The sequence below is a fragment of the Oreochromis aureus genome, linkage group 9 (assembly GCF_013358895.1).
Source record: "Oreochromis aureus strain Israel breed Guangdong linkage group 9, ZZ_aureus, whole genome shotgun sequence".
NCBI lineage: Eukaryota > Metazoa > Chordata > Actinopteri > Cichliformes > Cichlidae > Oreochromis > Oreochromis aureus.
In genome coordinates this window covers 38,265,722-38,290,545 of record NC_052950.1, presented here as the reverse complement: position 1 = coordinate 38,290,545, position 24,824 = coordinate 38,265,722, and the positions used below count along the sequence as shown (strand labels likewise).

Here is a 24,824-nt window from a genome sequence, read left to right as displayed (position 1 = left end):
TTTGTCTAACTGAGATTTATTCAAAGTGCCTTTGCAAGGCCAGATCGCAAACATGAGACCTTGTTTAAAGAAAAGCAGCAGATGTGATGGATGTGACGGATGTGACGGTGTCAAGGATCTCCAGACCAGCAGCAGCGTTCGTGGGATCGCACAGCTTCTGCTCATCCAGTCGTAGTCACGGCCGTTTGAGTCCTGATTTACAGAGACACGTGATCAGGTCATGTGACCGGCACTAAATATTTGAATATGGCAGAAAAAACACCAGGATTCCCCAAAAGTTCACTGTGTTTATCTGGACGCTGTGTTCATCATCATCATCATCATTATCCTCCAGCTAATCGTCCAGATGAACAGAATCGACTTTTTGGGCGTTTGGAGCGGCATCAGGACAAAAACACTCCAACTGTAAATCAGCAGAGAAGCACACAGTTATTATCACACAAACATTCAGCTAGCCGTCATCCTCGTGGGCAACGAGCCACACAAAGCTGTTTCAGCTGCTTTCGTGGTTTTCACTGAAGCTTCTGAAACGCTGTTCAGAGAGCAGAGTCATCTCCGCACTCTTCTTCTGTTCCTCTCTTTACGATCCCATCCGTCTGCTTCTTCCTCGGCTTCCTCTTATCCAGGTACGTCCGGTCAGCATCGGTGCTTCAGCTCGTGGATCACTCTCAGAGGGTTTTTCCAAACAGGGTCTGCTGTGGTCTCAGCTGAAGCTGATTAACCGAGCGCAGCGACCTGGAAGGATCGGTGCGGCAGCCGCTCCAATCCTAACCTGGGAGTGTCAAACTTGCTGTCCATCATGGGAACAAACAGCCAGATGTTTCAGTCTGAGGCTGATGAAGCATCTGTTTACTAAACACATGATCAGAAAGCAGCTTGGCCCACACCTCAGTCTCTGTCATTACAATTCACCGAGCACAGAGCATCAAAACCTCCATGCTGGAGTAATTCCCTCCTCTATGAGGACGACGAGCTCTAGGAGCAGACTGTGATCGGGACTCGTTGTGTCTGTCGGTGACTCCGATCACGCTCCGTGTTTTCCTTCTGATACCAGAACTTCCTGACATTCCTCTGCTCTTTAAAACATCTTGTTGTGGATGCTGAAGGCTTTAAAGAAACAAGTGGACGTTTTGTCTCAGTTATTTTAGACTCGTGAGGTAATCGTGCTCGTTGGTCATCTTACACCTGCTGTACTTGTTTATGAAATCATGGTGGGAACACGAGCTGAGGTATCAGGAGGTCACACGAGGTCACAGGAAAGAGTTCAAGTTATTTGAGGGTTTTTTGTGGAATGTGGGGAACAGTGGAGCTGCATGGCTCCCTGGCAGCTTCTCAAAATGAGACGATCAAAACAGAAATCTATTTAAATGGTTTGGAGGATGAATGTGTAGAAATACAGGTAAGGTCAGAAATCACAACTTTAAATCATTCTCAGTTATAAAAGGCTGTGGCTTTTATTTTGAAGTGTCGCTTCCTGTTGAAATGCTGGGATTCCTCTGGGCTGAAGCAGAGATGTTGGAGCTCATCAGCATTCAGAGATGAAGGCTGAGAGGAAGCAGCTGCACTGATAAACTGACAGCTCGGCAGCGCCACACGGAGGACACAGCCACTCACGTCACACGCTGTCACACGCTGTCACACACGCAGGAACCTAAATATAACACAAGAAGGAAATGAGGAGATCATTTGGACAGAAACTAAATATGTGCCATGAAAATAAATATAAACAGTTTATGGAAGTAAATGCATGAATGTGCTCACAGAGGGAGGTGAAAAGGAGAAATGCTGCCACCTAGAGGTGAAATAGACCAACTACAGGCTGCACAGCAGGTTTAAAGGTAAACGAGATGCTCATGAAGCGCGTGCATCACACACACACACACACACACACACACACACACACACACACACACACACAGAGGCTCTGTTATTAAATTGCAGCAGTCTCATCTCAGACTGCATCGTGTACAAAACTAGACGTTTTCTCAGAGGAACGTCAGTGATGTCACCACACACCAGCACAGTGAACCCAGTGAGGTCATGCTGTAAAACAGAGGTGTCAAACATAAGGTCTGGGAGCAGGGAATGGCCTGGTAATGACTCCAGTCTGGTCCACTGGAGGATGTGAAGGATTGTTACAGCTTCCTGTGCAGATACAGACGCTGCCCGGCCCTTCATGTACTCCAGACTCACTGAGGTATAGATAAACCATCCAATGACAGAAACATGTGCCGGCTTGTCACAGTGGAGCCAAAGTGAGAAAATGGCTACGGGACAGTCTGGCCAATCAGCTATCAGAACCTTGTATGTGACCCACAATATAAAATAACGATATCAAACATCCTTGTTTTAAAAGTACTGGTCATACTGCAGGAGCTGCTGAGGCGAAGCTCCTGGTGAGCAGCTTGTGTGGACGCTGCAGTGATGGAGGGTTGGGGACTTCCACTCACTGTGCTGCACCGTGTCTCCACTTTGCAGTAACACTGCTGACAGTTGGTTGTGGAAAATCTGGCAGGGAAGAAATTTCACAACCTGCCTTGTTGCAACGATGGCTTCCTGTTACGATGTCACACCCGGATCTGTGAGCTCTTTCAAAAATCATTTCACAAATCTGTGACAAAACAGCTGAAAGCAAAGCTTAATACTTGTTTCAATCAGTACGGCTGCACCTGCTGATTTCAGTTTGACCTGCAGACTCTGCTGCAGAGCTGCAGGACCTACACAGCGACGTGCACGCCTCGCTCTACCATCACCAAACTGTGTGACATCATTTAACGTGTAGCTGCAGAGCTCAGCTGTGACCTCTGTGATGAGCCTGAACCCCCAGGCCCATCCATACACCCCCACCCTCCAGCTGAAAGTACCAAACCTGCAGTTCCTCTAACGTCCAGCAGAGGCTCCAGCACTCAGTCAGCTCCCACAGACTCACACCTTAAACTTTTACAGCAGAAACAAAGACGTTTACAGCCTGATACAGAAAACAGATACAGTCTGTGGCCTCTGTGATTGACAGGTGGCTGTAGCTGCTAGCTGTCTGCCAGCTTCACCTGAAATGGACCTCTGGGCCGTGTTTGTGCTATTGGAGCCTTTTGGGTCATTTTTAATGACATCATGTGACCAATAACGTGGCTGCTGTGAGGTCACTGTAGCAACAGTGTCTGAGAGCTCCAGCTTTACTCAGAGAAACTCAAGGAGCTCACTGTAGTGCGTCCATACAGCTTAAGGATGACGTGTTAACCTAACAAAGGGCGGCTGTGTGACATCACAGCTCCTCTTTCATTCATGCTCACAGGTCCTGAGGTCACAGAGGTCAAACAACCATCGACTAAAACAGGAGTATTTGTTCCTGCGTCAGGTAACAAAGACACAGACCGAGCTTAAGTTTATGAAAATCTTTTGCACATTTAATGCATAAATGTTGATATTTTACTGTTTAGTTACTGATTTTAAACTTTTAAAAAGTTCAGTAAGAGAAAAGAGAAGCAGTGATGTGCTCCTCAGTGACATGCTCGTGTAGAAAAATCATCCCAGAGTGGAGACGGAGAGAGGTTCTTCACCTCTGCCCAGCAACGTGACAACAGTTCTCATAAAATGATAAAGAACTTGTTGTTCCTCTTATTAGAAGAACCCAGTACTGACCGCTGCTGGTGTGCAGGCAGCGCTGCTCTACAGTCAGACCTGGTTCTGTGGTTGATGTCAGTTACTTTTACTAAACATGAATCATGTGACAACATTCAGGAATCTTTACTTTCCATCAGTGAGCAGTGTCCACGTCACAGTTAAAAAAGAACAGTTTAAACTTCTCTGCCAGGATTTCATTTTACCTGCTGCGACATGTGAAACTTTGTGACTGACCTCAGGAACTGAGCACAGTGAGAGAAACGCTGCCAGCTGTCAGAGAGAGCAGAAAATCAGAGCTGAAGGTCAGAGACAGAAGCAAGGAAGGAGCTCTGCGACGAACGGACAGCTTTACGATACAGAGGTTTTACGCAGGATGGAGAGGTTTTACGCACCGCTCAGGTGGCGTGGAAGGGGGCGCTGACAAAGGCCGGGCACTCAGCGGTACCTGACGGTGTAGTTCTGCCCCTCGTTGTTGTCCCAGAACTCCCCCTCCACGCACTTCAGGTAAACGGCGAGGTGCACGGCGGAGCCGGGGTCTGCGAGGGGCGGGATGTACACGGTGAAGGTGAAGCGCACCCCCACCAAGCCCTGTTCGGCCACGGCCACGGGCACCGCCTGCGCGTCCATGTGGGACAGCCAGTCGTTGAAGGTGTACCTCACTCCGACCTCCCTGCCGGTGGCGCAGCCGCTCAGGACCCGCACGTGCCCGCGCACGTCCAGCTGCGTCGCGGCGAGCCGTTCTAGGCAGACCCGGAGCCGCCGGACTCTCTGCTCCGTGTCCCGGAGCTCCGGGAGGCACGCAAGCGGTCGGTCCGGGCGCAAGCCGGCGGCGAAGCTGTGGCTCAGGAGGTCCTGCTGCTCCAGGGGGGAGCTCCTGTGCCGGGACAGGACCTTGCTGGGGATCTGCGGCTCATCCAGGGAGCTGAAGTGCTTCACTCGGGCCAGGCTCAGCCCCATGGAGTCCGCGAACTTCACGCGCTTCCTGCCCTCCTCCGCTCCGCGGGCTCCTCCCGGGCAGGCCGGCAGGGACTTGGCTCTCCTCCCGTCCTTCAGGAACCTCTCCAGCTGAGACGTGTCCAGCTCGTCGTCCAGGTCCTCCTCCTCCTCGTCCTGCTCCTCCTCCTGCTCCTCCATCCTCTCTCCGTGGCTCTCTCACGGGTCTGTGGAGGAGAGCTGTTGCCAGGTGCCGACGCTCGTGTCCGGCAGGAGTCCTCTCGCTTATCTCAACCTGTCTTCAGACTCCCGCCCCTCGACGACAGCAGAGCGCGTGCGCTGTTCTCACACCAGCTGCTGTCACAGAGACTCTCGCGCCGTCACGTAAACACCTGCGTGCGCACAACAACAACAACAGAGCCACGCGCCGCTGTGAGCTCACGTTTCCGGACAGCTGGACTCTGACATGTCACATGACCTCCGCGAGCCCCACTTTGAGCTTTTTATGAGTTTTATTTTGAAATTCTGACCGTTTTGACTGCGCGAGCTCAGTCAGACTCCGTTATGTAACAGCTGCGTCACTCCTGGGGATAGTAAACAAACGGTGACGCAATCCTGACGTCACTCTGTTTGCAGTCGGGATTCCCTTATAGGGAGAAAACGTGGGGGAGTAAGCTGGTGTTTCTGTAGTTCAGACGTCTCCGAGTCTGCACACGGGACCAATGAAACCAGCGCTAAATACACCTGTACAGGTGTGAGGAAGTCGTTCTGAATCTGTTTACCTGAGTCAGACCGATCCGAAAACAGAAGCATCGTTTAAAGTTTCTAAACATCCTGACAGGAGAAGAGTCTGCAGCTCCATCTGAACTCTGAGCTGTGAGGATCTCCAGGCCTCTGGACGGAGACTCGGAGCTCTTCGTTGGATGTTTCTGTTGTTCTGTTCTCTGTGAGGATGATCCCACACCGCTCCGGTCATGCTGAGGTCCGGGCTCTGACAGAGTTTCTATCCAGGTGAGCTTTGACTGCACCGGCAGCGTGTTTGGGATAGACTGAAGCCATGACACAGATGGCTGCAGACTCTCGCTGTTGGACCTCCTCCTGACCTCCTCCTACACACCGAGCATGATGTGGGTCCATCTCTCCATCAGACCTGTTCCTCTGATCTTCAGTCCAGTTCTTGTGTCATCTTCATACCTCAGTCTGTCCTCCTGTTTCCCTGCATTAAGATCAGCTTCCTGACAGCCGCCCTTCACTGTGGCACTTCAGGTGAAGTAAAAGCTAAATAAAGCAGTGAGAGTGCGTCTGCCTGCTGATTATCTGTGTGCTTTATTATAAAGTCACAGCTGCCTTACAAACAGGCAGTTATCATTTATCCACGCTGGTTATAATAAAGTGTTACTAAGCAATGAAAACAGGACTACATGAGCTCTCTGTGTGATTCAGCAGCACACCAGCAGGGGGCAGCATTTGCTTTACCATCTGCAGTGGAGCTTTCAGATAAACTTTCATCAGTTTATCTGGAAAACACAAACTACCAACATGTTACTGGTTTATTCAGATTATGAGGAGCTTTAAGAATAAAATATCTCCATGTCTCTGCGTCCAGACTGTAGATGGTAAAAACCAACAGGAGGAGATCGATCAGAGGTCTGAGGAAGCCTGGAGGTGTTCACAGTAAGAATGTAGGAAGAGGAGTCTGAGTTCCTCTTCCTCAGACAGGATTCACAGAAAATAATATTGCAGCTCTCTCTGTTTACGCTGAAGCTTTAAAATCTATCATCCATTCATAAATACTTCACTGTCTGTTCTTAAACTATGGTTGATCTTTATTTAATGTTTTTTCTTTGAATACTGGTTTTCTTAAGCTTACTGTCACTTTAACTCTGAAATATGAAGGAACTGGTGAGTCTTTGATCAACAACAGGACCTCTGCTGTCACTGCCACCCAGTCCACAGCACACCAAACCAGACTCAGCCTCAAGCCCCCCCCGACCCTGTTAACCCCATCCCAAGCGGGAACCGACCCCTGGCTTTGTCAGGGTTTCTGCAGAGCTGCAGAATGACCTGGCCACCTCCTGTGTGAGGCCAGGTAAAGAGGCTCAGAACATTAAAAACCCTCAGGAGGAGGAGCTCATCTGAACACAGAAAAATCCAGTTAATTGATTTGATTTGACCGTCTAATGTCAATCGAAGCGTGTAACGCTATAGAAACAGACGGGATCACTTCCACAGGCTCCTCCTCCTGCAGCCTGTGGAAGTGATCAGAGAGATTTGTGACAAATCTAAACACCTGAGGTTAAATCTTCCATGCTTGTTCCTCCTTATAAGGTAACGATGGGATGATGTCAGGATGATGGTGATGATGATGTCACGTGTTTGTTTTGGCAGTCTGGATGACGCAGCTGTGGAGCCACGTGGCGCATCGTTACATAACAGAGCGAGACTGTGGATGGAGTTCAGCTCTCTGTGACCTCATCGAGCAGCTTTCACCTCTTTTAAACTTTATGGTGTCAAACATGTGGCTCTGGGGCCACAACCAGCCGCCACAGAGGATTCAGGTAACTCCTCTGTTTTTTTCTGTCCCTGGTCAGGTGACCTCAGCCTTACAGCAACTGTGATTGGTCCGTTTGGAAACAGAACCTCCGCCACCAGCCAGAGTTCTGCTGGAGCAGCACCATCACACCTCAGGATCTGCCTCAGAGCTCAGAGGGTTCAATCAGGAAACACAGGTAATGAAGAAATGACGCCTTCGGTCTCACTGATGACCGGTCCAGGTGTTCCTCACCTCTCACCTGTCACAGGCTTTTTCCCTGTGCCTGTAACGCTCACACACATCCAGGGTTCAGAGCGGAGGAGCCGGGGATCGAATCATCGACCTTCCAAGTGATGATGACCCACTCTGCCCCCAGAGAGCTGCCCCACTCATCATAACCGCCACCACTTCCACGGACCTCCTCTGAGGTCTGCCTCTGGTCCAATAATATCCTCTGCACACGCTCACAACTGTTATGTAACAGTGCTACTGACTGAGCCACATGACGTCAGACAGGTGTGTGTGTGTGTGTGTGTGTGTGTGTGTGTGTGACCTTTTTTCTAACTTTTTCTTAAACAGAAAGCTTTTTGTGATCAAAGTAAAAATACAAAAGAAGACTTGAAGTTTCATCAACGCTGAGCTTCAGCGAGCTGCAGCTGCACATCTGTCTGGAACATCTGTCTCAGCCCTGAGTGAAGAAGCAGATATGGATGCTTCAGGTAGACGCACCTGTGACCTCTGACCCTGAGCCTGTCACAGACTGTATGGGACACAAAGAACGCACATGGAGCCACGTGGGGCTCCTGACAGAGACTGCTGGATAAGGTGTTTGTGGGCGGAGCCTCTCGCGTCATAGGGTCTGTGTTGTTGTTGTGTTCTTTGTGCACAAACAGGTGAAGGTTGACGGTCTGTTACGTGACGCCGCGCCTGTCTCTGTGACAGCTGCTACGCCCCGAGGACACTGCACGCGCTCTGCTGTCAGAGGGGGCGGGGGGCTCTATACAAGCTGCCGGACTCCGGACCCGCCCGCAGCTCACAGGCCGCCTGGCTGCCGGGCACCCATGTCCCGCTCACCCCCTCAGATCCACGCCGGCGGAGAGCCCACGGAGAACGGAATGAAGCAGGAGGAGGAGGAGGAGGGGGCGGATGAGGAAGACCTGGACGACGAGCTGGACGCGTCTCAGCTGGAGAGGTTCATTCGGGACCGGAGGAGAGCCAAGTCCCTGCCGGCGTACCCGGCGCTGCTGAACGGTCCCCACGGAGCGGAGGAGGGCAGGAAGCGCGTGAAGTTCGCGGACTCCATGGGGCTGAGCCTGGCCCGAGTGAAGCACTTCAGCTCCCTGGATGAGCCGCAGATCCCCAGCAAGGTCCTGTCCCGGCACAGGAGCTTCCCCCTGGAGCAGCAGGACCTCCTGAGCGGCCTATGCCACAGCTTCGCCGCCAGCCTGCGCGCGGACCTCGCGTGCCTCCCGGAGCTCCGGGACACGGAGCGGAGAGTCCGGCGGCTCCGGGTCTGCCTAGAGAGGCTCGCCGCGACGCATCTGGACGTGCGCGGGCACGTGCGGGTCTTGAGCGGCTGCGCCGGCAAGGAGGTCGGAGTGAGGTACACCTTCAACGAGTGGCTGTCCCACGTGGACGCGCAAGCGGTGCCCGTGGCTGCGAACGAGCCGGGTTTGGTGGGGGAGCGCTTCGCCTTCACCGTGTACACCCCGCCTCTCGCAGACCCCGGCTCCGCCGTGCACCTCGCCGTTTACCTGAAGTGCGAGGAGGGGGAGTTCTGGGACAACAACGAGGGGCAGAACTACACCGTCAGGTACCGCTGCGTGCCCGGCCACGCGCCCTTTGTCAGCGCCGCCTTCCACGCCACCTGAGCCGTGCATAAACCTCTCCACCCCTGCGTAAACCAACTGCTGTGCACCTGTCTCTCTCAGATCAGTGAACCTGAGTTAGTCTCAGGCTGCAGGCCCAGCACGCCTCACCTCCCTGTTTCCTTGATTTTAAACCTTTAGTGCCTTTTTTCAAACCGACCTCTGACACTGAGCCTTTGATGTGTTTAGAGGCCCGCAGTACAACTCAGAGACAGTTCCAGATGTTTCTCTGAAGCAGACGGACTCTCTGTCCCAGAGGACGCTTTAAACTGCTGACAGTTTTTACAGGTAACCAACTATCTGCGTCTCACATCCGCTCTTGGACTCCAGCTCTTGATTAGAATAATAGATGGATTAACTGCTGAGTACATTTTCTGTCGTGGGCTTGGTGTGACGTCACAGATCAGTGTAATGAAACTGTTTGATTTTTGTGACCTGATTAAAAATGAAGTTAAGCTGCTCATGTTCAGAATGTCCAGTTTTGTATTTTAACTTGATTGAAACGATCTGATTGCTCTCTGCTGATCAATAATGTCTCCTGGATGAGTTTTAAATAAAGTTTTTAAGCTTTATATGCAGAGCTCAGAGGTTTCCTCTCAGTGTTGTTGACCCTGAGGTCAAAGTGGATGCTGCTGCTGCTGCTCAGTGCTTTCATGGTCAGTGCCAAACTTTGACTTCCTGCTTCTGTGTGAATGTTTCTAAATAAAGTTTTCCATGTTTGCTGGAGCTTCAACGTCTGTCTGTGAAGCAGTCGATGCTCGGCCGAGCTGACACAGAGGCCTGATGGTGTGTGTGGTTTAAAAGCAGAGATGACACTCTCACCAAACGTTTCTCTCAGCAGGTGACGCGGTGTGTCCTTTGAAACAAATAAAAGTGACGCTGGAAGCCGGAAGTCTTTCTGTTTTTCTTCAGTGTGCAGATTCATCCTGATTTATTTCAGCAGGACTTTTCAAACCAAACTTTTGTGGCACTTTTGTGCTTTGGTTGCATTTAGAGTTTCTTTCATACGTAAATTTTTCAATACATTTTTTTATTTGGACCCAACAACCTTTGTTGAGGCCGTTGTTTCTGATTCCATGTGTGTTAGTTTTGTGTTGTGTGTGTCTGTGTGTGCAGGTCGTCCACAGAGAAGCTTCTCCACCAGCTGCAGGAGGCGGTTCAGACTCTCAAACACGCCGTCTGTCTGAGCTCTGCTGCAGCCTCTGAGCGCGCTCACATTAAAGTGGGCGTCGCCTGCATCATTTCAGTCTTCTCCTACACAGATTGGACCAATCAAGAGCCGCCTGTTTCAGAGTCTTCATCAGAGCAGATCAGTTTGAGGCTCTGAGCAGAGGTTGAAGGTTCAAATCCAGCTTTCAGCTTCTTGTTTCTAGAAAGTGAGTTTGTAATGGTTCCCATCACTGCCACAGTGGGACCTCCACACTGCTGTGGACACAGGCGAGCAGCTCAGCAGGTTTGGAGAAGGGTCACAGCTGTGAGGGTCTCAGGTTCAAGTTCAGCTTAAGTAAACTCCTCCTTATCTGTTGGTTTGGATTCAGAGTTTCACTGAATCATTTTTCTGTGTTTGAGCTCAAACATGAGGAGATGTTTCACACCTCAGATTCAGATCAGCTCCTCATTAGTGCGCGACAGCGTTTGTGTCTTTGTCCTGTGAGAGCCGGTCGGAGTGAGAGCCAGCTCAGCTGGGTAACTCTGGGCCTCCTCTCAGAGGTTCAGGGTTCAGATCCCACTTGAAGCTGGTGTTTGGCTTCAGTTCCTCCTACAGCGAGATGATCTCAGTGATGGAGCTGCAGGTCACAGATCTGTGGCGGGGTCAGACTGCAGGGTTAATGTTTGGGTCTGCAGCTCTGAAAGTTTCCTTTTTCCATGAAATGATTGCAGTTTGGTCCCGTTTACAGTCCAGCTGCAGGTTTTTGGAGCGGGTCGTTTTTATGGCAAAAAGTTTGAATGTTTATAATGAATGCAGTCAATTTTTAATTTCATATATCAAATACTTTTCCAACATATACCGAGAGGATAACTGTGTGATAACTTTTAGTGCATTTTAACCTGAAGCATCAGCCTCTTGCAGAGCAGCGGGTCGTGAAATAAACATGCACATATTTAACCAATAAATCCGAGCACCATCTGCAGACGTCACACTCAGGTTCAAACGTCTCCTGATATTTTTGTGTTTGTGCTACAGCCTGTGAGAGTCACTCAGTCCAGCATGAAAATGACATGAAAACAACATTTTCTATATTTTAGTGTTAAAAGTTTTCTGCATGCTTTATTTTGCAGTAAAGTGAAATTCAAACAAATAACATTCTGATAATTTTCTGCAACATGAAGTTGTTTTATTGCTGAAACATGAGCCGTAACAGGACGTCTTTACTGTCTTTATATTTAACTGGTCAGTACTCAGATACACAGGCCTGAGTTTACATATTTAAATAATGATCAATGATTTTGATGTGTGAGACAAAAATCCTGAAAATAGGTTGATGGACTGAGACATATATAGATCCATATTTATAAACATCTCGATATATTAACATTGAGCAGAAGCTGAAACGTCCCAGCGGCGGTCGAGCAGCAGACCCACGCTGATGTGACAGAATGACTCAGCAGCGTTTCCACAGTCCTGACCTCGACCCTGTAAACTGATCATGGAGCTCGCTGAAGGTTGAAGTCTGCCAGAGGAGAGAAACTCTTTATTCGAGAAGTTCAAATAAAAGAGTTTTTCTCCTTTCCGCTGCCCGAAGAGGCCCGATGTCCAGCCAGGCTGGAGCTTCGTGCAGGTTTCAGCACGCTGGAAAACTTTTACTCAGCGGGCATCATTTTCATTATGGCTGTTACAGGCTGGAACCCTGAGATTTAAAATCAGATATCTAAATACGCCATTGATGGAGAGCACCTCAGATATCAGAGGAGCGAGCTGGAACAAAATCAGAGGTGGCTCAAGACTTTTTCACTGCTCTGATGAGAACACAGCAACGCTGCACAAACATGCAGCGTCTGATGCTCGCCGTGGCCTCGAGGGCCGAAGTCCAGAGGTCCTCCCGAACTGCTGCTGTTGACCAACCTGAGCACATCTGTTTGGTCTGTCAACACGGACGGAGGCGCCCAGCGATGGAGGAAGGTTTCAGTCGAAGCTGGATCATCTCATAATCTGCTGCTGCCAGAGTCTACTGGAAAATCAGCCAATTTAAGAATTTAGTCTCAGTCTGTCAGGCTGGCAAGGCCCCAAATACTACAGTACCCATGAGCCTCTGCTGCAGGCTGTGGACGGCGAGGCCTCATCTTTAAACTCAAACTTTACCTTTACGACTTTTTTGGCCTCCAAAATATTTCAAGTCCTGCTTCTTTAACCTCCTAGGACCTGGCGTCCACGTATGTGGACATCACAATTTGGCTTGTCTAGACCAAAATAATACATTTTGCTCTACAAGGGCCTGATATCCAGATACGAGGACATTATACTGCCACTGTTCTATCAAAATTTAAAATAAATGTCCTTATTTGTGGATCTCATTTCTCTCAGAAACAAAAATCAGGTAAAAAAAAAAAACTCTGGAAATTCTTTGTTTTTACATTCATCAGGTCCCAACGTGCCCAAATGTCAAAGAGAAATTAAAAATTCATGCCATGGGAGAGTTCAGATCTTAGGAGATTAAGACAGCTGGCCAAGGTAAAGCCTCCCGGCTAACGTCGTTGAACGTGTCACTCACCTTTTCCTTACTTGCAGGTTGCACTACTGCAATTCATTGTATTTTGGTCTGGACCAGGCCTCCATTCATCGTCTTCAGATGGTCCAAAATGCAGCTGCTCGCCTGCTAACTGGTACCAAACGGAGAGAGCATATAACCCCAGGTTTAGCTTTACACTGGCTTCCTGTCTCCTACAGGATCCAATTTAAACTTTTTGTTTTTAAGTCACTTAACGTCCGAGCGCCTTCTTACCTGTCTGAGCTCCTCTCTGTTTGTGCTCCAGGAAAAAGGAGCCATGTTATTGGTCACATGATGTCATTAAAAAGGCTCTAACAGCACAAACACATCCAGAGGTCCAGTTCAGGTGAAGCTAGCAGACAACTAGCAGCTACACCCACCTGTGTCACCATCCACCTGCCAGTCAAACAGGCCACGCCCCTAATAATGCTAACTTTAAGCTTTAATGATCTCTAGTGACCAAAACAGTTTTTTATCAGGATGTAAACTTGTATATTTTAACCTGGGAGTCTGTGGGGCTGACCCACTGCTGGAGCCTCTAGTGGTCATTAGAGGAAGTGCAGTTGATGCTGCTTCCTCTTTCAGCCTGAGAGGTGATTGGTTGATCAGTCTCATCATGGCTGCGTTTTTGTCTTTAACAGAGTGAGTATTTGAATCCTGAGCTTGAGGTGGAGGATGGTGGAGGATGACAGAGGTGGTGCTGGGCTCTGATGTGTATATTCTGGCTGAACGTGCCGTGCCGTGGGTCTGAAGTCCTGTGTGTGGAAGCAGCTCGTGCACATGGCGCCTCTGCAGAACCGCCGCGGAGCGTCCTGTGCTCGTCTGATGAAACGGCGGCCGCAGGTTGAGCAACATGATCTTTCACACCGCATTTCTGTGGAACTGGGTCACTCTTAAACCAACAAGGCTCTATTATTAGCAGCGCCCCACCCCCTCCTCCTCCCACTGACCACGCTTCAGCTCACAGCTGGACTCAGGTGTGTTCAAACACATGCTCATTGGCCGGTTTCAGCTGGATTCACAGGGGTCGAGTTCAGCCGCCATGATGTCACCTGTCAGAAGTGCGAGTCCTCAGCTTCATGTTCGGACAGCAGGACGGACGCTGTGACCAATCACGTCTCAGAGCTCAGACTCCAGCGGTGTGTTAGCATCATTAACCTCGCAGCAGCTGAAGAGGTGCGATGGTGCAGAGGTTAGCACCACCACCTCCCAGCAGGTGGAGGCCTGTCTGTGTGGAGCATGTTCTCCCTGAGCTCCACAGCTCCCTGCTGCAGCCTGCAGGACGACCTGTGCCGCCTCTCACCTGTGACAGCTGGGATAGAACCAGCAACCTGCTGAGCGCTGCGTCAGTGCAGACAGTGATTCAGACTCAGACACTCGATCGCTTCATTCGTCTTTATTTCATTTGGAAGCTTTTAAACTGAAAATCTGCTCCAACTCTGATTAAAGTGAATTTATTTACGCATGTTTCAGTTTCTCAGTGAACGCATCATCGCTGACCCGTGATTCATCAAACATTCTGATTGGTGCGTCCCAGAAAACAAAACTCAACCACTAAACTCCACCTCTACCCTCCTACATCTCCCATAATGCATCTCCCCCTCCCTCACCCGTTCACAGTGACATTAAAGAGTTTCATCCAGATGAGGAGCTGCTGGGTGCTTTTGGAGGTCGGGGCAGTGATTTGCTCGCTGATGTCACATCCTGTCTGACTCCGCCTCCTGTTAATCGACCACAGTCTTCTGGGCCTCGTACATCTTCCCTATGGAGACCTGCACAGACACAAACATCGAAGGATTTTAACTTTTTAATGTTTATTAATCTCGTCTGAATCATCGCAGACGTGGAAATATCGCTCCCCGCCTCAGGGTCACCGCTCGCCGATTCCACAGACCGAGCTCTGCAAGCCTGTGTGTGTGTGTGTGTGTGTGTGTGTGTGTGTGTGTGTGTGTGTGTGTGTGTGTGTGTGTGTGTGTGTATTCAAATCTTTGTGGGGACCAAAAATGTTCCTATAATTGTGGGGACCAACAGTTTGAGGACATTTTTGAGAAATGCGATTTTAGTGTCAGAGTTGTTGGGTTATTGTTAGGGTTGAGGAAAGCATTATGTCAATTAGACGTCCCTACAAGATATGAATACCCAACGTGTGTGTGTGTGTGTGTGTGTGTTTCATGCCCAGAGAGCCTCATTGCTGTGTTATGTCAACAGTGCTGAGCTGAACTTTGTTGTCAAATAGAAGAGCCAATTATAGTCGAGTGTGGACAGCTGGACTGTATGTACAAATGCAGCGTGTGTGTGTGTGTGTGTGTGTGTGTGTGTGTGTGTGTGTGTGTGTGTTGGAGCCACAGTTCATGATTGATTTTGTGTTTATCTGTGCTGAAGCACGGCGGAGCGGCACAGCGTGGCCCAGAACACTCGGACGTTGTCGCTGCCTCCGCCTGAACGCTCAGTTCACTCGACGCTCGAGGACAGAACAGCAGATCCTGAACAACATCATCCTGACAGTGACGGCGTCCACACAGCTGGACCGTAGTTAGACTGAGTGCAGAGCTTTAACACTTTTAACTCCCCAGAAGGATTTCAGCCGCTGTCACAAAATATAACACAAAACACAAAATATCTGACGCTATTGTTTAGGAAAGATGCTCTTCCTCCCTGTGACGCCCGGGCTGAACGTTGTAACGGTTTGCATTTGATCAGCGCCATGATCTCACGCAGTTGCTGAGCTCAAACACGAGTCCACACACACACTTCCTCTGAACTAAAGAGCGAGTGCAGCGGAGGAAAGACGGGCTGCAGATTTATGAAACGACAAAAGTAAAACTCACGAAAATATTTCTCTGATTCACTTTGTTTTTATAACTGTTAGAATCACTCAAACTTTATTCCACCTTATTCTTTCTTTCAGGGTTTTTATTCATTAAGTTATTTCTTCATTTACATGGTTTTATTTTATTTAGTTGATATTTTATAAATGATTTATTGATAGATTAATTATAAAATCTATAATGTATATGGATCACTTAAAATTTTAATTAAAATTGATGTGAAACTTTGATGTTTCACCTTTTGATTGACTTTAAATTGATTATCAGGACATGTTGTTGTGTCTGCCATCTGTGAAGGTGCTGCTGACTGATTAACTGATTGATTACCTGATTAAAGAGCTCATGGATCGATGTCTCATGTTTAAAGCTTAGAGGATTAACGAGGTTCCCGTGATGGGATCGTTTATGTGTGTGGTTATTTCCCTGCAGCACCACCAGGGGGCACAATCACTCCACAGACAACTGTCTCCTGCACCTCCCTCCAGCTCATCTATTAGCCGCCTCCCCCCCTCCGCCCCACCCTCCTCCTAATACACCACAAATAAAAAAAACCCTCTCTTTCACTTTCTCTCCATCAGAGGAGCCCCTCGCTCGCCCGGTCAGAGTGTGTGAGGTCCTGATTGGCTGAAGCGTGGTGTAGGAGGGAGGGAGGGTGGTGTGGTGGTGGTGGTGAGGCGAGATGAGGCGGGAGGCTCTGTGAGCCAATCGGCTGCGAGGAGGCTTGGCTCTCATGTAAATTGTTGCGGCTGAGCTCGAACAAAGGGACGGCCTCGCTCGCTCTCGCCGTGTCTGAGCCGCTCGCTCTCCTCCGTTTCACATCTGCTCACATCCGTCTCTCTGCTCCAGCTGCCGTCACTTCATGAATAATAGAAGGTGAGCAGCTCCAAATAAACACCAGTAAACCCAGTAATGCTTCACCATTGTCTCTCAGTTCAAACTGCAGGGTTCATGAAAGTAGAGCATGCTGGGAAATTCAGGCTTTGAGTCAAACAGGTTCACGGTGAGTTCAGAGGCTGATGATGAGGGAAAGGCCATCAGGCCACACCTCCACTGGTCTTAACCTCACATTAGAAATGACATTCATGGCTTATTGCCACTTTATTAGGAACACTACAGTAACTCTGGGTCTCGACTTGAAGTTTCAACACTTCAGAGATCAGAGTTACTTACTAACGTTAATCTGCTGTTACCGTCATCCTAAGACGTTACGACGTGATGTGCCGCGGCGCTCGGCGTCTGTAACAGGAAGTGTTTCACGAGCGAACTGCAGAACAACATTTCAGCTTCTGCGTGAAACCTAAAACCGCTCAGAGAAACGTAACCACACATCACATCGATGCAGACCACCTGTGACTGGTCCGTTCAGACCCATCATTTCCTCCAATCCCAACGTCCTCTGGAAGGTTGATGGTTCGATCTGTGGCTGCTCCAGATTACAGTATCCTCGGCCAAGACAGTGAACCCTGAGCTCGAATGAGTGTGAATGAGTCACTGAGATGTATTTAATATTATATTTAAGGACATGACAGTGTTTACCGTCGTCAGACACTGATGTAAGGGTCCCTGTAATCAGGACCGCTCAGCTTGGGTACCAGAGGTGTGCACGGCTGCACTTTTAAACGTTTCCTCTTCCTGTTCCCGGACTTGGTGCTGCTCCAACCACAGCTCCAGCTACAGGTCTGATATCTATGATATCTGTCCACTATGATAAGCTCCTCTCTCTCCTCTTCTTCCTCCCTGACCTGCCACAGCGGGCTCAGTGGAAGGACGCTCCTCCCTGAGCTCGGTTCTATTGGAGGTCTACTCCTGTTAACGAGGATCGTCTGATCGTCGGGGTTCTGTCTCTGATGCTTCAGGGTCTTTGTCTCACTGTGAAGCACCACATTTAAATAAAACTGAACTCAAGTTTTCATTATCATTCATTTAGAAAGATATGAGGATTCTGTAAAACATATGCAGCGAGGCTTGGCACGCCGAACCCTCCTGAGAGCTCTCTCCTACATAAAGACAATCACAGTGATGAGAGTTATAATGGGAAGCTAAACTTAGCCTTCCTCATATACCTTCAAATCCATTGGCTCAGCTTCAAACCCGCTCACACAGAACAAGTGGGAGCCGTATGGAAACCATGAGCACGCACTCCTCTCTCCCTGCTGAGTCGTGACTGGCTGACCTTCAGTCCCACTCCCACCAGGCAGGAGGTGTAAGATTAACATCACACTGCTGCACTCGATCCAGCTCGCACGGCAGACTGAGGAGGACTGAATGAAGAGCCTCCGTATGCCAAGTCTGAAATATCACAGCTGCTGCTCTGACAGCGTCTCTGCAATCCAGACATGTGCTCTAAACTTAATCGAGCCTCGTCAAGTCAAATGGAACCGCATCCATATTCATAACAGTCTATGAGAGGTGCAGTTAACCATCAAAGCTGCACATGGGGACAAATGTGCAACAAATCTCTCTCATTCGTATTCAACGAAAAAGGCTCAGAGTGACAAATCTCAAACGCACCGACAAACATCATTCAGTAAAACTATATAAAATATACGTTGTTCTGAAACAACGAGCTAAACACAAACATGAACACATGTTTGTGTTCATGTTTGTGTTTATGATGTTTATTTTTAAAGAGCCGACTCAGATGGAAACAGCCCAGGAGCTCCTGGCATCATGTAACAATCAGCAAGGCAACAATCAGCGAAGGCCCTGCTACAAAACTGTTAGACTGTCAAAATGAGATAAGTAAGATGAACCCAAAACCCAGCTTATCCTAACAAAACAAATCAAAAACAAACCAATTAACTAACAAAACAAAAAAACCCAAGAAAAGTCTATGAAACCTAAACCAAACCGAGAACTCTTCAGGGTCTAAAATTAACCGAGAACTCTTCGGGGTCTAAACCAAACCGAGAACTCTTCGGGGTCTAAAATTAATCGAGAACTCTTCGGGGTCTAAACCAAACCGAGAACTCTTCGGGGGCTAAACCAAACCGAGAACTCTTCGGGGTCTAAAATTAACCGAGAACTCTTCAGGGTCTAAAATTAATCGAGAACTCTTCAGGGTCTAAAATTAATCGAGAACTCTTCAGGGTCTAAACCAAACCGAGAACTCTTCGGGGTCTAAAATTAACCGAGAACTCTTCAGGGTCTAAACCAAACCGAGAACTCTTCAGGGTCTAAAATTAACCGAGAACTCTTCGGGGTCTAAACCAAACCGAGAACTCTTCAGGGTCTAAAATTAATCGAGAACTCTTCGGGGTCTAAACCAAACCGAGAACTCTTCGGGGTCTAAAATTAACCGAGAACTCTTCAGGGTCTAAAATTAATCGAGAACTCTTCAGGGTCTAAACCAAACCGAGAACTCTTCAGGGTCTAAACCAAACCGAGAACTCTTCAGGGTCTAAAATTAACCGAGAACTCTTCAGGGTCTAAAATTAATCGAGAACTCTTCAGGGTCTAAACCAAACCGAGAACTCTTCAGGGTCTAAAATTAACCGCGAACTCTTCAGGGTCTAAAATTAATCGAGAACTCTTCGGGGTCTAAACCAAACCGAGAACTCTTCAGGGTCTAAAATTAATCGAGAACTCTTCGGGGTCTAAACCAAACCGAGAACTCTTCAGGGTCTAAAATTAATCGAGAACTCTTCGGGGTCTAAACCAAACCGAGAACTCTTCGGGGTCTAAAATTAATCGAGAACTCTTCGGGGTCTAAACCAAACCGAGAACTCTTCGGGGGCTAAACCAAACCGAGAACTCTTCAGGGTCTAAAATTAATCGAGAACTCTTCGGGGTCTAAACCAAACCGAGAACTCTTCGAGGTCTAAAATTAACCGAGAACTCTTCAGGGTCTAAACCAAACCGAGAACTCTTCAGGGTCTAAAATTAACCGAGAACTCTTCGGGGTCTAAACCAAACCGAGAACTCTTCAGGGTCTAAAATTAATCGAGAACTCTTCGGGGTCTAAACCAAACTGAGAACTCTTCGGGGTCTAAAATTAACCGAGAACTCTTCAGGGTCTAAAATTAATCGAGAACTCTTCAGGGTCTAAACCAAACCGAGAACTCTTCGGGGTCTAAAATTAATCGAGAATTCTTCAGGGTCTAAACCAAACCGAGAACTCTTCGGGGTCTAAAATTAATCGAGAACTCTTCGGGGTCTAAACCAAACCGAGAACTCTTCGGGGTCTAAAATTAATCGAGAACTCTTCAGGGTCTAAACCCAGCAGAGAAGTCTTGCGGGTTGCTGTTTCAAAGTTAGCATCTAGTCTAAACCTGCATTACTTTCAGTCTGTTGGTTGCAAAACTAACAAAGGTACTTCGGGCTGATCTGTTGGTGTCTATGTGGCGGTCGCTGTAGCAGGTAGATGTGAATATTAGCTTTTACAGGAGTTTTATACCGAATGCCCTTCGTGACACAAACCATAGATTTGTGTCCTTGCCTTGAATTGAACGAGCTTGCTCAGTGAATGTTAATCCACCACACTACAGAGCTATGTGCTGGTTGCAAAACTAACACTGAGATAAAAAAATATCTGTTTGATTTATGAAGGTTAAAGCCAATAAACATCAAACAACCTGTGGTTTTATCCTAAAATATACAATAAACAGCCATGAGAAGCCTGCAGTAAATCCACCATTCATAAACATTATACCTTTTTCCACAGAAAATGATTTTCATTTTGGAGGCTGTTGTTTGGGGTGATATTAAACAGCAGACAGATGGTGTGTGAGGTACATCCAAAAACTCCTTTACTGGGACCAACACTGAAAACCGAACAGAGTCTTCCTCATGTTTGCTGTTTAATTTTATAGTTCAGTTCCCAAAAATCGACTTCTCAATCAGTCGTGATTTCGGAGATGGGATCTCGACAGCAAAGGAGAGTATGTGTGGTTTCCTCATGCCTTTACAGACGCTAGCTGGCGTCCTAACATGGTAAGTGGGCTGGTCATGTTTGCATTAACAACACCCCAAAATAATTTGGGATGTTGTACTATGCTGTATCCCTGGATGGTGGGCGGATGGTGAAACTGTGGAAATAGCTGCTAATCTCGGTGAAAATCCTCCACAGTGGTGTGCGGTTAAAAAAGAAATGCTGCCCTGAACAGCAGGAGACGGCAAAAATCGAAGTTAAAGAGCCGCTGAAAGTGGGAGGAAAGAGACGAAGCGACGGAGGGAAACCTGGAGGTGGCCAGCAGAGCAGCTCAGACAGAAAATGAGGTTTTCTCCAGTGAGAGAAAAAAACGGGAAGAAGGATGAAAAGACCGAGGGCCTCGGACGTCACGACGCTGTCAAACTGAAATTCATGGAGGCTTCCGAGTGCTGGAGAGGAAGAGATGGAGAGCGAGGGAAGCCGGAGGATGAGAGGTGTTCAGGTAGATAATAAACTGAGCATAAGGAGCGCTCCATGCTGTTTCAGACTTTCCATTTGTCAGGAGATGAGAGCAGAGCAGCAGGCAGCAAAAACACATTTAACTCTCTGAACACCAGCGCCTCGGATAAATATTTAGTCCTGAAAGTCACGCCGCAGGAGGAAAGAAAACAGCCAAGACCGAACCACCAATCTCCCTGATCAGGCTGCTGCAGTCTCTGCTAAAACTCATTCAAATTTCCTGAAGGTTATTTTTAGTGTTCAACATGTTCATTTGATCACATCCACAGTTTTAGCCTGAGAAAGTAACCAATGAACCACAGCAGGGACACTGCTGATGACACTAACCAATTTCTGGATATGTAGTCCTGGTGCCCTTTGACCTCATTATTGTCTCAAAGATCCTTGAAATGCACAGACTTCATATCAAACATGGATGAAGCCACAGCGAACCACCTGCACTTTCAAACGTCACCAGCAGGTGAGGAAAAGGTGCAGAGCAAGTTATCAGCTAACAGTTTGATTGGTAAGCTGAATCTGTAAACTCGTCCTCTTTACAGACCCGGGTCTCCTCTTGGTACAGCGTGACTGAAACACCAAACCCAGGAGGTGTCATGGAGGCATCTTTATCGGATACTCGAACCACCTTTAGTCTGAATGGCCAAGGTCCTCGCCCTGTCTGTAAAGCAGACCTCAGGAACCCTGAGGGGCGAGGCTTTCGTCCCTGATCTGACTGTGGTTGTAGGCGAGGACGGCCTGTCAGATAACCTCCTTCACTTAACCCACAGTCTGTGGGGACTGACCCACTTCTGTGCTCACCTGATTTTTAGCACTGGAGGTTCCAGCTTGGTTTGAATACACACAGTGAATTTTTCCCTTTAATTACTCTCTTTTGTTTTTCATGATAAGCTGTTCATCCAGGGTCATCTGATTATTGAGCCTCCCTCGCAGTCCTTTATGCAACCACACCCTGACGGAGATCACCACATTTCCATGCTGACGGACTGCAGACAAAGTTCGGTTGAGCGAGTTCATCTTCTCCTACTTTCAAATGTCAGATGATGTAAAGAAATATAAGCACTTCACCGCTATTTATACGCACCGATATTCAAAACACGCACACACAAATATCTGCGTGGCAGGCGAGTTTTTTTCTGGCCGCACAGTTGCCACAGAAACAAAGACGTTAGGGTTCATTACTGTGTGAAATCTTTTGCATCAGATGATGTAAACTTCAGATGCATCATGTGTGGAGAGGTGAAGCCACTCTGTCACCGCTTCCACACGACACGCTGAAGACGAAGGCGTTTAGATCAGACCAACGAAGACTGAAAGAAAGAAGAAGGAGCCCGAGACAATTAACGGGAGCGTCTTCCATCAAGGCCAAACTTTTCAGGAAGTTCAAACTTTCATCTGCTTTCATTCCTCCCTCTCTCTGTGGCGCTCTCTCTCTCGCTGGGCTCTTTCAGGTTTATCAGTTTACATAAACTTCATCGCCTGAAGCTCAGAACCAAAACACATACAGTTTACTCTGTTCAGCACTTTCCTTTTAAAACCTGTTATTTCTCCAGAGGAAGCCTGGTTGAGCTGGCCGGGGCCTCGGTGCACGTTAGGGCCTTGAAACATGCAGATTATCCGTGTGGCAGCTTTAAACAGAGCGCGTGCAGACTGGGGCTGCACCATTAACACCAATTTAGTCTCGATTGGGATTTTGGATTCGCGCCTTTCCCACTCAACCAACAGAATGCAAAAGCAAATGAAGCGCTCCCTAAGTCAGCACCTGACCACACGCCTGCACGAGCCAATCACAGCTGTTCCCTGCAGTGTGCAGCGCAAAGTCTCCTGGACGAGAAACGCTGCATTCAAAGACACAAATACAACAAATCTCGGATGTGTGGAACAGCAGAAGGCCTAGAGCTCGTTCCTCGAAGCAGATCCTCGCCTGCTGTTTGGAAGCGCTTCAGATTCAGAGAAGACGATGATCACCGAGAACTGACGTTTTCAACCACCTGAAAACAACCTGCAGGATAATTAATGCATGAAGACCAGTGGGTGTTACCGGGAGCCATCCAACATCAACTCAGTCGTCCATAAAACTGAGGCAGCGCATCGGTGTACCCATCCAGCTCACGGACACACCAAAGGCCAAGGACACGCGTCCAGTAAAGGAAAACTTCCCAGACTAAAGACGCCATCCCCTCGCTCAGAGGCAAAACCTGCACTGCACGCTAAACATGGAGGCGCCAGCAGAGAGAGACGCTCGGCCTTTAGTCACGTCCATCCTGCAGGAGGTTGGTCTTATAATTTATCCTTTCTTCTTCTAAGACGTGCACCGAGTTCATGTCAACAACGGAGATCAGTTTTACTTTGATGCAAAGATGTGATAATCAGTTTGGCCATAATCATCCAGCCTTAATTAAGGTTATATATAAAGAAGCACCTGATAAAATAAAGAGAAACATGAGCCGTGAGATTGGACACAGATGTTGAACTGTTGCTGTGACATTTCCTCTGAGATTCGAGCTCACAGTCACGGCTCGGACCGTCACAGACCTGTGCCCCCTCTTCGTCTGATTGGCTTCCATCATCAGATATCTGCCTCTGAATGGCTCCTTTGTAACGTCTCGCTGTTTAAAAAGTCGGTTTCTTCTCCTGACAGCAGCCACATCCTGGTCCTGTCCTCAGCCTCCAAAAACCTTCGTATGAACCTTTGTATCTGTGGGTTTTTGGCTGTTGGGAGTTTAGCTTTGACCAGCTGACTGTTGATGGTTTAGAGATGAAGATGGAGGTGTGAGCCGTTCTCAGCTGGCGTTGGTACCAGTTTGTTACGTGTCCGTGTAGACGAGTGTGGACCTGAAGCTTGTTTTACTTTTAGAATCTATCCAAAAAAACCCTGAAAACTTTGAGACGAGCGTCTCACAGCGAAGTCCTGCCATGGACACTCGAGATGAGGTTTAATGTTGATGTTTTAAAGCCTGGGTGATGAGCGAGGGGAAGAAAAAGAGCAGTTTCCACTTCTATTACAGCCAGCGGTGTCGCCTCCTGCTGGACATTTTAAACGAGGCGCTCCTTTAGCGGCTCTTTCAGGCCTGGAGGCTGCGTCCATGTTTTGAACCAGCAGGAGCTCGGAGGCTCGCTGAAGCTCGGTCTGATCAACCAAAGCTTTAAATCTCCTGCACGCCGCCTCTGATCACTGCGGGCGGGGCTTCAGCGCCTTGCTCAAGGACACATCAGCATGGCGGGGTAATGTTTCGAAGGTCGGCGGCTCTGAATCTGAAACAACCTGCAGCTTCGTTTTGTGCCGATCCAGCCAATCACATTCCTCCACTGTGATTCTTCCCTTTAACCCCCCGTCACCCTCATTTGTCCCTGCCTGCCTCCCTTAATTTCCCTTCTGCTGACCAAGTGAGAGAGTGTGTGTCTCTGTATGTGTGTGTGTGTGTGTGTGTGTGTGTGTGTGTGTGTGTGTGTGTGTGTGTGTGTGTGTGTGTGTGTGTGTGTGTCTGCACTGTCAGATCCTCTTGTTTTGTTCCCCGTATGTTTCGGTCTTTCTTCTCCATCCTGCCGCCGTCGCTCGCTGCTCTGTGTGCGTGATGCGAGCGACGGCGGCGTGCTGTCCGAGCGTGCTGGTCAAACGTCCTGTGTTCGTTTCCCACAGTGCAACAGTCTCCGCGTCCTCGTTAAGCATTCATGAGTGTTTAGGAGCACCACAGGCCGTTTTCCCTGCACCCGCCGCCCGCCTTGTTTTAAGTCCTTTTGTTATCAAGTTGGGAATAAAAGAAGAAAATTAATTTGTCAGAGGAATGAATCATTTTCTCACCCAAACACTGTGGAGGTGGGGTCCGCCTGCATCGACACAAAAGATCAATTTTAAACTCTTCTGTGCCGTCTGCTCGGGGGCGGCACAACTGTGGTGGATATCCTCGATATCACCTGTTAATGATGTGACATGTCGCGTGTGATCAT

The 24,824-nt window shown here is 48.4% G+C and overlaps 3 protein-coding genes across 5 annotated transcripts in view; 1 reads left to right on the top strand and 2 right to left on the bottom strand.

Moving 5' to 3' along the window:
- On the bottom strand, positions 1–5,907 carry LOC116335712 (protein phosphatase 1 regulatory subunit 3G-like). 3 transcript variants are annotated; one of them, XR_004200667.2, is made up of 3 exons: positions 4,014–5,907; positions 3,825–3,891; positions 1–1,651 (listed from the first exon to the last, which is right to left on the bottom strand). XR_004200667.2 is itself a non-coding variant. In XM_031759464.2 (2 exons), the coding sequence occupies exon 1, from the start codon at positions 4,753–4,755 to the stop codon at positions 4,057–4,059; it is 699 nt and encodes a 232-aa protein (XP_031615324.2). In that variant the 5' UTR covers positions 4,756–5,903; the 3' UTR covers positions 1–1,651; positions 4,014–4,056. The 3 variants fall into 3 exon arrangements, 1 of the variants encoding a protein (XP_031615324.2); XR_005614387.1 differs by having other exon boundaries at positions 3,856–3,891; XM_031759464.2 differs by lacking the exon at positions 3,825–3,891 and having other exon boundaries at positions 4,014–5,903.
- A 2,063-nt stretch (positions 5,908–7,970) lies between these two features.
- Positions 7,971–9,681, top strand: ppp1r3g (protein phosphatase 1 regulatory subunit 3G). Its single transcript, XM_031759471.2, has one exon. It carries the CDS (start codon positions 8,149–8,151, stop codon positions 8,956–8,958), a length of 810 nt encoding a protein of 269 aa, XP_031615331.2. The 5' UTR covers positions 7,971–8,148; the 3' UTR covers positions 8,959–9,681.
- Positions 9,682–14,042: 4,361 nt separating this feature from the next.
- Positions 14,043–24,824, bottom strand: part of LOC116335720 (LYR motif-containing protein 4B) — a 45,502-nt gene continuing 34,720 nt past the window's right edge. Inside the window, exon 3 of the mRNA XM_031759472.2 lies at positions 14,043–14,434. Coding sequence (XP_031615332.1) covers positions 14,387–14,434 — 48 coding nt within the window. The 3' untranslated portion in view covers positions 14,043–14,386. The remainder of the gene's footprint in view (positions 14,435–24,824) is intronic.